At 45.5% G+C, this 13,010-nt stretch overlaps 1 protein-coding gene across 2 annotated transcripts in view; it reads right to left on the reverse strand.

Moving 5' to 3' along the window:
- The window catches only part of PACS2 (phosphofurin acidic cluster sorting protein 2), a 188,045-nt gene that overhangs the window by 102,224 nt on the left and 72,811 nt on the right, over positions 1 to 13,010 (reverse strand). For both annotated transcript variants that reach the window (XM_034778929.1, XM_034778930.1), the window contains exons 4-6: positions 9,775 to 9,900; positions 6,571 to 6,733; positions 3,393 to 3,466 (exon numbers count right to left, since the gene is read on the reverse strand). In XM_034778929.1, the coding sequence (XP_034634820.1) occupies positions 3,393 to 3,466; positions 6,571 to 6,733; positions 9,775 to 9,900 (363 nt within the window). The remainder of the gene's footprint in view (positions 1 to 3,392; positions 3,467 to 6,570; positions 6,734 to 9,774; positions 9,901 to 13,010) is intronic.

Genomic DNA, 13,010 nt, shown 5'->3' on the forward strand with positions numbered 1-13,010 from the left:
CCGTTCTATGGCTTCTGCACGGGTAACCCAGGAAAAAAGGCGTGAAACAATTGTTTGCTGTTGCTTTCAGGGAGGGAAGAAGGGAGGGATGGAAGACTGACGACATGTGCCCAAAACCACCCGCGACAATGTTTTTGCCCCATCACGCATTGGAGCTTAACCCAGAATTCCAATGGGCAGCGGGGATTGTGGGATAGCTACTCACAGTGCACCACTCCATGAGTTTATGCTAGCCACGGTAGTGAGGACACACTCCGCTGACAAAATGCGCTTATTGGCAGGACCGGCTCCAGCGTTTTCGCCGCCCCAAGTGGCCAAAAAAAAAAAAAAAAACCACAACACAAAACAAAACAAAAAAACGCCGCAATCGGCGGCACTTCGGTGGCAGCCGAAGAATGAGGCGGCAATTCGGCAGTGGGTTCCTTAGTCCCACTTGGAGGGAAGGACCTGCCCCGAAGAGCCGGACGTGCCACCCCTTTCCGTTGGCCGCTCCAAGCACCTGCTTGCTGCCCTGGTGCCTGAAGCCGGCCCTGCTTATTGGGGACACGCACAATCGACTGCATAAAATCGGTTGCTAAAGATAGACTTCTATAAAATCAAACTCACTTCGTAGTGTAGACATGCCCTAAGTGCCCTACTACACTGACATAACTCAACCTCCATGAGAGGTGTAGGGCTTATGTCAGTGTAGTTAGGGTGATGCAGTTTCTGTGTAGACATTGCTTAACTTACATGAGCTGTTGGTTCTCATTCTTGTCAATTTTCAGCTCTGCGCTGGAGCCATGAAAGCTCCATGCTGTGAACCCCGTGCCTGGCTGTGATCCCAGGGCATGTGGGGTGTGTGACGTTGCACTCTATACGATTTTATGAAAATATGCTAATGTAACTGGAATATGCTTCATGCAAAAGGATCTCTTGTAAGGTATCATCACAAAGCTTATAATCTACTGAGTGTGATCATCCTATTTGTATAAATGTACCACTCTTGTATCTGAAACTAGAAATATGAAATATAACTCTGAGGGCCTATTGTAATTATGCAAAGTGTGGGCCATTAATGGTGGTTTGGAATCTTGACTCCCATTAACCAGGACAAATGACTGCAGATGGCTGTAAATCTTCCTGTATACGCGTGTGCTGGCAAGTGGGTAACGAAGTCTTACAGTGACATGTGATCATGTCAACTGAACTGGAATCCATCTTTAACCTGGTACTTTTCCATTGAGAAGGAGGGTGGGGAAGGTGGGAACCCAGAGGGACAAAGGATTCCCGCCTTAAGCAAAAGATATATAAATGGGTGGAACAGAACAAAGGGAGAGCCATCATGAGGAATCCCCTTGCTACCACCTAAACTGGAACAAGGGCTGTACCGGGGAAAGGACTGTGCTCAGACTAGGAAGGCGTCCAATCTGTGAAAGAGACTTATTGAAATATCTCTCAGGGTGAGATTTTTACCTGTACTCAGTTGTATTACTGTATTAGGCTTAGATTTGCGTGTTTTATTTTATTTCACTTGGTAATTCACTTTGTTCTGTCTGTTACTACTTGGAACCACTTAAATCCTACTTTCTGTATTTAATAAAATCACTTTTTACTTTTAATTAACTCACAGTATGTATTAATACCAGGGGGCGGGGGGCAAACAGCTGTGCATCTCTCTCTATCAGTGTTATAGAGGGTGAACAATTTATGAGTTTACACTGCATAAGCTTTATACAGGGTAAAACTGATTTATTTGGGGTTTGGACCCCCCATTGGGAGTTGGACATCTGAGTGTTAAAGACAAGAACACTTCTGTAAGCTGCTTTCAGTTAAGTCTGCAGCTTTGGGGCAAGTAATTAAGACCCTGGGTCTGTGTTGGAGCAGACGGCCACGTCTGGCTCAGCTAGACAGGGTGCTGGGATCCCGAGATGGCAGGGAAGGCAGGGGCAGAAGTAGTCTTGGCACATCAGGTGGCAGCTCCCAAAGGGGGTTCTGTGATCTAACCCGTCACAGAGGCACCAGCTAGAGCCCAGCTGCTGCTCAGGCTCCCCACTCCGAACCAAGCTCTGGGCTCCTGGCCCCCTGCTGGGAGCCTGGGAGAAGAGGGGGAGGCCAGCCACCCCCCACTATCCCCTTAAGTCAGTGGAAGCACTCCTGATGAGGATGCACACCACCAACAGAAGAATGGCAGCGGGGACATGAAAAAGCGCAGTAACTTCTGAGGGGGCTGTAAGTGGATCTAAAAGAGGTCGAGTTAAGCTTGTAGTGTAGACGTGCCCTCAGTCTTCACCTGCAGGGTTTTAAGTACTGGGGAGGCAGAGACTGAGCCCTGAATAAAGACAAGCAAAGGATTGTACTGATCCTGCAGAGAGAAAAGCAGAGAGAACTAAACTCTAGGAGTACAGCATGTTGCTGAGCAACCAGGGCTCAGACACGTCAACACAAATACCAGCACCTCTCTGAAGCCACTATCCTTTTCTCTGGAATCTCAGCTTTCCCTTACATCAGTCTCTATCTGCAATGGTGCAAAGCCCCAAAAACATGAGCGGAATACCCTGTGCTAAGAGGAGTCGGCAGACAGCCCAGAATACCCTGAAGAGGTGTCAAGTGCCTCATTGTGCCAGCAAGACAATAACTCGGAGGCCTATTGGTAATTCATCATTTGAAAGTCAACACAATGATTTCGGCCCTCATGTAAGAAAAGTAGAGGGAAGGTCACAGACGGGACCATTTACAGAGAGTGATCCCTCATTTTGGTGACACAAATGGGTGGCATTCGGAAGACACTGTCACTCTACTTTCCACACACTGAAGATGCAGAGCCAAGGTTGGAGCCAGAGCCATTTTGAACATCTGCATGACCTATCATGAGCAGTGTCTCATTCCGGCGATTCACATGGGTTGAGTGTGGCAGAGTTCCACCACCTTTCTTGCCCCAATTGGACCCATCAGAGGCTGAGGCTGCTTAAGAAGCAGCCCGGAGAGATCTCTGTTGTGACTGTCTTCCTAGCCATGGATGTCCAAATTGCACAGAGTTCAAAGGAAGGGGAAAACACTGGGGAGAAAAATAATCTATGCACCACATACAACTACCCACTACAGTACAGATTTAAAAGTTATAGACCACGTGCAAGTTTAATTCTAGGCTGTAGGGCCCTGTGACATGGTGTACAGGTCCTCTGAGGCCCCCTGCTGGAGACCTTGCGATCCTACCACACCCCGCCCCAGAAAAGGAACAGCAAAGGTGGGTCCCCCAGGCCTGCCTAGAAAGGCTGCAGAGAGGAAGCCAATCAGAACACCGCAGGCTCAGTTAAAAGGAGCTGCAAGAGCTCAGCGATTACTATCAGTTTACACCCTTCTGGGGAAGAAATCCTTTGTAGAGCATTGAACAGCAACTTCTCATACAATACCTGTCCATGGACAGCATCATCACTGGCTTCCTGCTCAGAAGAGAAGCTCTCATACTCTTCTTCAGAATAGTTATCTGTAATGTAAGGAAAGGGCACAAAGTCTTATAAGACTCTCTTTGGAAAGAAGGGGAAGCCTTGTTGCTCAGGAGAGCAAACTTCAAAAAATTCACACTGGCTAACATTCCTAGAATCAAGGAATATGAACATTTGGGGAGAAGACTAAGGGCGTATCTTTTAGCTGCACTAGAAAGGTAGGATGAGAACTTCCCACAGAGCGAGCGAGTATGATAAATACTCAGCTAACAGACAGGAAATTCACCCACAAAGTAGAGAAGGTTGGCATGCAGATAGGCCCTTCCCCTGGAGGAAGCCAGTCTGCAATGCCCACCCCAATAGGAAATAAGCAGGGACCGCTGCCATATAGTCCAAGATGGAGTGGGCATCACTCCGCCTCGACCCATGGGGCAACTCAAGCTACACACTTCTCCAGGATTTGTTCCCCTAACCAGGCACAACTGCAGAACCAAATATGGTGAGGGGAAAAAAGATCCTGTTCCTTACTGAAATGATACACCAAGTAAATTGTCTCACTCTATTCTGGACTCCAACTAGGCATCTGTGTGGTGCATGCCCATGTATCTTGCAACATGGACTTCCTATCTAAAATCAGAATTAAGCCATCACTTTAAAAAAAAAAAAAAAAAAAAAAAGAAAGCCCATGAACTTACTCTCCGGAAGTGTGCAAGATTTAGTCACGTGAGTTAAACCAGAGTAACAAGGGAGTCTAGCCTCCAGAGATCATGCAGTAGAAGCTATCTATGGAAGCACTTCTCATCTTGGTTTTTGTAACAGCCAGTTGATACAGTAGTCACCAATCAAAAACAGGACAAGGAGATAAACATTTATATCTAACTTACTAATGGAATTTTCAATGCACACTGCCCCATACTATCTAAGTGTCTAACAGCAAAGCAACAGTTCAAAATATCACCAGCTCCAAACAGGTCTCTACTTCCTTGGAGTGTCCTTCAGCTCTCAAGTGTCCTTGAAAATGTCCTCTCTCTCCCCCGAGTCAGTGAGGAGTCAGTTTGTGGTCTATTGATGCATACACATACTATTTCATTTACCTTTTAGTGTTGTGCTTCCCATTTGTACTTTGGTTCGCCCCTGCAGGGAGAGTTTCTCTAGATTTTTATTTTTTTATGTTACAGTATTTGGTATAACAAGTGTATGGTGAATGTGCCAAGTGCTCATAACAACTTTTGTTCCAAACAGTGACGTTAAGCGAGACCAAATTGGAACCAATCTATATTCTGTTTAGATGTTGTAGTGAGCTCTTAGTTTAATGCTGAGAGTGTGCAGAAATGGAACCTTGGAAAACCAACTGGAAAATGGGGTTCCTATGGCTCCCTGATGATGGTGCTTGTGTGTATGATGCAACAGAGAAGGGAATTGAACAACATGGGCCCCAATTCTGTTGCTCCTTACATATATCACGAAACCCTCTTTCATATTACTGTAGAGTTATAGCACTGGTAAGAACTGGTACTGATTTGTCCTAGAAATTAACTCCATTTGCCTGCGATTCTACCACTAAACACTAGCCTTCAGAGTGCAGGATTGTATACCATTAGCTACAAACCCTCCCCCGCCATCCCTCAGTCCATTCCCAAATGTCAAATAATTACATGCTATTGCCATGGTGTCACTGGGGGCCGCTGCTGCACTCCCATCTCCAAACATGCGCTGCCATACCCAGTGTCAGCTGAGGTTTATTCTTTTATAACAAAAGATTAAACAGACTTAAGTCAATACCTGGCCCCCAGGCTTCAGGGCCACTCCTCCCAGGGGTCTCTGACACTCCAGCTCCTGGCAGCTTCCTTGCCTTGTCCAGGTCTGCTTCCCTCTCTTCCTGGAACCTCTGGCCCCCTTGCTCTAGGGACCCACCACAGGAGTTAGCTCCACTCCAGTGTGACCTCTAGTGACCACAGCTCAGCCTGTCTTGGTCCTTCCTCCCCAGCTGCCTACCAGCAGCCCTTTATAGGCCCTGGTGTAGCCCAGCCCCCATTAATTAGCTAGATGAGGCTCACCTGCTCCAGCCTAGGGAAGCTGGGCTCAATCTATCTGCAGAGACCAGCTACCATGTGATACATGGTAAAGAGGTAAGGAAATCTGAACTAGTGCCAGATGAGAATTTATCAAGAACCAATGGAGCACAGGATCTCAGAAGCCATGGGGTTTGTCTACATGGTGACTATCCACTGTAGCTATTCCAGGCTAGCGCCCCATACAGACACACTCATTCTTTACTGAGAGTGCCTTTTTGTGGTTTAGCTTGATCTTCAGTAAACAAGCCCTAGGTCAGAGAGGGAGGAGGGATAGCTCAGTGGTTTGAGCATTGGCCTACTAAACCCAGGGTTGTGAGTTCAATCCTTGAGGGGGCCAATAGGGATCTGGGGCAAAATCAGTACTTGGTCCTACTAGTGAAGGCAGGGGGCTGGACTCGATGACCTTTCAAGGTCCCTTCCAGTTCTAGGAGATGGGATATCTCCATTAATTTACAATTTATTTTTTTTATTTACAATTTAGAGGATTTGACTTCACAGAGAATGTGGAAGAGGAGGAGAACAAAGCTGATTTCCACGGTTATTTGCAGTGCTCTGTTTTGGTTCCTCTTCACCCCTCACAACCTGCTGGGTCAGGAATTTCCTAGACCACATTGTAGTTTTTAAAAAAAAAAATTTAGTTCTTCTTTTTCCAAGCCCTTCCCTCCTTCAAGCCATTTGGTTATCACTAAAATGCAGAAAGTGGCATTGTTATTTGTGCTGTTTGAAGGCCCCCTGCAGGACCAGGGCCCCACTGGGACAGGCACTTTACAAGCATAAGGCAGTCCATGCCTTACGTGGTTGGTTTGTTTGTTTGTTTTTTGAAAGCACATGCCATCTGAAGAGACCAAGAGGAGGGATGGGGAAGGGGATTTGACATGATGGGGAACAGAGCAAGATGGTGGCATAGACAAGGCCAGCTTTAGACTTTTTCTGTTTTATTTATATCACAAAAACGTAAGTTGAAGAAGTTTCCAACCAGATGGGCTTTCAGGGAAAAGGAAGGGATTGTCGGGGGAAGAGACGGGAGAGGAAATAGACGGGCTTAAGTTCAATAGAGGGCATATTTTTACCTGTGGATTTGATCTTCTGGCTAGGCTGCATGGTGCTGTCTTCATGGTCTATTGGCTGACTAGACAGTGAGAAGATCCAGATCTCTGCTACTTTGGCCGTGGTTTCCTTGATGTTACTGAAAAGGCTCAGAACCTGGCCTCCTTCAGACGGGTGCTGCATCACCTGGGATTGGGGAAGTAACAGTCTTGTATTTAAATATTGTGGACCTGATTCCCATCCACTAACATTGGAAGAGTTATTTAAGGAGTTACTCTGGATATGCAAGAAGGCTCAAATGCCTGGGTCTAGAACAGGGGCGGGGAAACTTTTTGGCCTGAGGGCCGCATCAGGTTTTGGAAATTGTATGGTGGGCCGGCCCGCCCCATCTATCTGCCCCCCCCCGCTTCTCACCCCCGACGGCCCCCCAGAACCCCTGCCCCATCCAATCCCCCCTGCTCCCTGTCACCTGACCACCCTCAGAACCCCTGCCCCATCAACCCCCCTCTCCTTCCTGACTGCTCCCTCGAACCTCTGCCCCATCCAACCACACCTTTTCCGTCCTGACTGCCCCCAGAACCCCTGCCCCTGACTGCCCCACGCCGCCCCATCCACCCCTCCTTCCTGATAGACTCCCAACTCCTGCCCCCATTCAACCCCCCTGTTCCTGCCCTCTGACCACCCTGACCCCTATCCATACCCCACCCCCTGCCCACCACCCCGAACTCCCCTGCCCTCTATCCAACCCCCCCACTCCCTGCCCCCTTATCGCGCTGCCTGGAGCATTGGTGACTGGTGGCGCTACAGCCACGCACCGCGCAGCACAGAGCACCGGGTCAGGCTGGGCTCTACAGCCCTGCCCCAGGAGCTTGCAGCCCCACTGCCCAGAGCATTGCACCGGTGGGGGGGCGAGCTGAGGTTGCGGGGGAGGGGAAACAGCAGGGGAGGGTCTGGGCGCTAGCCTCCTGAGCCAGGAGCTCAGGGGCCGGGCAGGTGGGTCCCATGGGCCGTATTTTGCTCACCTCTGTTCTAGAAGAACAACCAGTTATAGACACTATTTAAATGCTATTTCAGAATTTACTTGGCTATCAACTCAAGGAACTGGCAGGGATAGAAGATTTCAGTTTGACATGTGATCAGATCATACTGAAGGATGTTATTGGATTACCCTCATTATTATTTGTTAGCTTGCCTGGGTACTAATTTTAGTGATCATTAAGTTATCCAACTCATGAATTCCTAAACAAAAACCCTCCAAATCTACGTTAAAGCCAGCTGAAGAAACCATCCGCAGTGACCTTTCCCTGGACAAGCACATTAGGTGCTTTATAGAACAAACTGAAAAAAGCAAGTCCGTGCCCCAAACAGCTGACAACCTAGATGTGACAATGAACTGGTCAAAGCATAGGCAAAGGGACATCTTTGGGGCTCTATAAAAAATAGAATTTGCTTCTTCATCTTTGCCACCTTCAGCGTGATGATGATCACACCTTCCTCCTATAGATTCTCTTCTAGGCTTCCAAGACTGTCCCTCTTGTGCTCTTCCCATCCATCCAAATGCCCTTTCAATAGCACCTCCCCTCCTGGTCTTTATCAGTGTTCTTCAGGACTCTATATCTGGCCCCCTCCTATTCTCGACCTTCCCCCCGGGTGACCTCATCCACTCAAGGATTTAACTGGCCACCTTTATGTTGGTGATTCACCAGTCTACCCCCTCCTACCCTTAACCTATCTGTTCAGTTTTGCATCTGACATCAGCAGGGAGAAGAAGAAAAACTCTTGTAAGAATTAAGAAACTAAAAATTCCAGGATGTACTATTTATAGGGTGCTTTATCAGAAACTGGATTTTTTATGTTTGGAATTTTTTTGAAATTCACTGCTGACAATCTCTTCTAGGTTCAAACACATAGCAAATACTTCACAGATATTTAGCATTTTCATATCCTCTGCTGTCAGAAGTGACAGAACAGTAAGAAAAAGTATTATATTTCAATGGTGAATGCTTAACATTTTAAAGAGATTTGCTCGTGAGCTTGAGTGCTGCTCATATTTTTTAGTTTAATTTCCAATTATTAACAATGAACCAAACATGATACAAGACAAACAAACAAACAAAAAGGCCAAAAATTAGGATGTAACCGAAACTCAAATGCAGTAGTGAAAACCTATTTCGATTTAAAAGCACAATTCACACAAAATAAATCTGTAGATAAATCAATCAATTATCTAAAAGCACAAGAACCTAGCATGATTGCAGTATAAAACCATTTCATTTAGCAATAAATTCTCCACTGATGGAACTAAATTTATGGAATGAAATTTTCTGGAAGATTTCTATGCTAAGTGTAGTATGGCAGGTTTCTACTACACAATGCTTCTAACACTATATTTTTAATATTTACAAGTACACAGCTGCGTAGATTAGGGAATAAAAAAATTAGAGTGGAGCTAACTGAAGTTCAGTGGATACCATAAGCAGCTCCTGCAACTACTGATTCAAAGTTGAAAGTCAGCTTGCTTTGGTCATCTGCTTTCCATGAATATTCAAGCAATCAAGTTGTATTAACAAGAATGACCATGAAAAGTAAGCTTCAAGACTTCAATGCCTGAAAATGGTGGAAATTATACAATCAAGGTGAACTATCATCACGCACATGCAGAAAAGGACAGAATTAAGATTGCATAGGCTACTTTGATTTCAGCATTTCCTACCTTTGAAATGCTGGACTTTGCAACCTTAATGTATTTGGATGGAGTAAGATAAAATGTGTTATTTATGTTCAAGAATTCAAGAAACAGACAGATGTTAGCTCAACTGAATTAAATTTACTGCATCTTTGGTTGACTGTTCTTGTGCATTATTTTTTCAGAATATTTATTAGAAGTGCTCTCATGCCAAAGTGTGTTTTAAAGACAAGGGGAACAATAGCATATTTGGGCAAAGTACTTGGAACTGAGCCCGAACCTTAAAAATGCTAAGAGAAATAAGCCAGCCCTTGCTTCTCCTGCTTATATTTTATAGAAAATACACAGCATTTATTACTTTATATTATTTCCATTAACACTCTTGCCCTATAAATCTTGGTACACTTGAAAAGTGAGACACATATGAAAGCCATCTAGGTACTTTTCTCAGAAAAGAATGGTAGCCTTGGATTTAAACTGAGGATAAAGGGCATATGCTGACTCCATCCGAACGCTTTGAGTTGTGCTGATGAACATCTACCTCGGCCATGTTGATGGAGCCCACTGCTAAAGTCTTGTAGCCCAGAATCGTTCGGTTTTTGTATCGCTTCCTCCTTTGCAGCATGATCTGAAGCTTGTTGCCTTCTCTTTTCAAGAAGTGAGGATACTGAAGTTAGAATACAATTTGAAAAAATGTTACACTTCTTGTCACTAGCTCCCAGCTACCCCATTTACAGCTGACACACACTTGTGCTTGTTAAAGTTAAATACCTTGCCCAGTCCCAGCGCTTTTAAAGATGTTTACAGTTCACCTAATCTTTTGTTCTAGGAGTAGCAGCAGCAGCTGACAACTCTGCACTGGTTCCAAGGAAGACCAAGCTTTAGGTACTTCTGACTGAAAACTCTTGGCTAGTTTTTACAGCCAAACATTCTCTTTTCACCAGTCTGTTCATTCTGCCCTCACAACTCTGAAGAACGCAAAATAATTACTTAGCTTACAAAAACAGCTCTGCAGAAGTGCTTTCAATGGGTCTCTAACAGAACATGAGCTTGTTTGGGTGGCTGGTAAGGGAAATCTGTTTGTGTAAACCTCAATTGACCTATATACATTATACAGGAAAGGAACTGGCCCAGCCAATCACAGCACAGGGAGGCCTGATCTTCAACTGTACATTTATTTCTCATGTAAGCAACTTCCTGAATGGCTGGCGTTTTATGTGCACAATTTCCTCATGGTTATTTCTCAGTAGACAAACTGAATTCCTGCGTGCTGTCTTGCTAACAGCTATTTGCAAGAGTGCAGAGATCTGTGTAACCACTAGGGCTGTTGATTATTCACAGTTAACTCTCATGATTAACTCAAAAAGATTAATCACAGTTTCAGTTGCACTGTTGAATAGAATACCAATTGAAATGTATTAAGTATTTTTGGATGTTTTTCTACATTTTCAAATATATTGATTTTAATAACACAGAATACAAAGAGTACACTGCTCACTTTATATTTTTATTACAAATATTTGCACTGTAAAAATGATAAACAAAAGAAATAGTATTTTTCAGTTCACCACATACAAGTAGTATAGTGCAATCTCTTTACCATGGAAGTGCAACTTACCAATGCAGATTTTTTTGTTACATAACTGCACTCAAAACCAAAACAATGAAAACTTTAGAGCAGGAGGGGGCAAACTTTTTGACCTGAGGGCCACATCTAGGTATGGAAATTTTATGGTGGGCCATGAACACTCATGAAATTGGGGTTGGAGTGCAGGAGGGGATGATGGCTCTGGCTGGGGCCAGAAATGAGGAGTTAAAGGTGCAGGAGGGGGCTCAGGGCTGGGGGTTGGGATGCAGGGCGGGGGGGGGGGGAGGGGGGTTCTGGCTGGAGGTGTTGGGTCTGGGGTGGGGATGACGGGTTTGGGATTTAGGAGGGTGCTCCAGGCTGGGACCGGATTTCAAAGGGTGGAGCAGGGGGTTGGGGCATGAGGGTTCCAGCTGTAGGTGTGGGCTCTGGGGTGGGGCAGGGGTTTTGGGTGCAAGAGCTTGCTCCAGGCTGGGATTGAGGGGTTCTGCAGACAGGAAGGGGATCAGGGCTGGGGATTGGGGCCCAGAAGGGGGTCAGGGTTGCAGATTCCATGCAGTGCTTATCTCAAGCAGCTCCCAGAAGCAACAGCATGTCCCCCCTCCAGCTCTTATGCAGAGGCACGGCCAGGCGGCTCTGTGTGCTGCCCTGTCTGCAGCACCACCCCTGCAGCTCCCATTGGCCGCAGTTCCCGGCCAATGGGAGCTGCGGGGGTGGCGCTTGGGGTGGGTGCAGCATGTGGAGACCCCTAGCTGCCCCTACGCGTAGGAGCCAGAAGGAGGACATGCCACTGCTTCTGGTAGCCACGTGGAGCGTCCCGCAACCCCGCTCCCCAGCTGGAGCGCGGGAGTGGGGCAAGCCCCAGATCCCGCTCCCAAGCAGGAGCTTGAGGGCTGGATAAAATCGGCTGGCGGGCCAGATGTGGCCCGCTGGCTGTAGTTTGCCCACCCCTGCTTTAGAGCCTACAAGTCCACTCAGTCCTTCCTCTTGTTCAGCCAAACACTAAGACAAACAAGTTTGTTTACATTTACAGGAGATAATGCTGCCCACTTATTTACAATGTCAACTGAAAGTGAAAACAGGCATTCGCATTGCACTTTTTTAGCCAGAGTTGCAAGGTATTTACTTGCCAGATATGCTAAACATTCATATGCCCCTTCATGCTTTGGCCACCATTCCGGAGGACATGTTTCCATGCTGATGATGCTTGTTTAAAAAAAATGTGTTAATTAAATTTGTGACTGAACTCCTTGAAGGAGAATTGTATGCCTCCTGCTCTGTTCTATCCGCATCCTGCCATATATTTCCTGTTATAGCAGTCTCGGATGATGACCCAGCACCTGTTGTTCATTTTAAAAACACTTTCACTGCAGATCTGACAAAACGCAAAGAAGGTACCAATGTGAGATTTCTAAAGATAGCTACAGCACTCGACCCAAGGTTTAAGAATCTGAAGTGCTGTCCAAAATCTGAAAGGGACGAAGTGCACAGTATGCTTTCAGAAGTCTTAAAAGAGCAACACTGAGATGCGGAAACTACAGAACCATCAAAAAAGAAAATCAGCCTTCTACTGGTGGCATCTGACTCAGATGATGAAAATGAACATGCGTCGGGCGGCACTACTTTGGATTGTTATCAAGCAGAACCCGTCATCAGTATGGACGCATGTTCTCTGGAATGGTAGTTGAAGCATGAAGGGGGATATGAATATTTAGCGCATCTGGCATGTAAATATCTTGCAATGCTGGCTACAAAAGTGCCATGAGAATGCCTGTTCTCACTTTCAGGTGACATAGTAAACAAGAAGCGGGCAGCATTAACTCCTGCAAATGTAAACAAACTTGTTTGTCTGAGCAATTGGCTGACCAAGAAGTAGGGCTGAGTGGACTTGTAGGCTCTAAAGTTTTACATTGTTTTATTTTTGAATGCAGTTTTTTTCCTACATAATTCTACATTTGTAAGTTGTACTTTCATGATAAGGACATTGCACTACAGTACTTGTATCAGGTGAACTGAAAAATACTATTTTATTTTGTTTTTTTTACAGTGCAAATATTTGTAATCAAAAATAATAATATAAAGTGAGTACTGTCAACTTTGTATTCTGTGTTGTAATTGAAATCAATATATTTGAAAATGTAGAAAACATCCAAAAATATTTAAATAAATGGCATTCTACTATTGTTTAACTG

Source organism: Trachemys scripta, chromosome 8 (assembly GCF_013100865.1).
Source record: "Trachemys scripta elegans isolate TJP31775 chromosome 8, CAS_Tse_1.0, whole genome shotgun sequence".
NCBI lineage: Eukaryota > Metazoa > Chordata > Testudines > Emydidae > Trachemys > Trachemys scripta.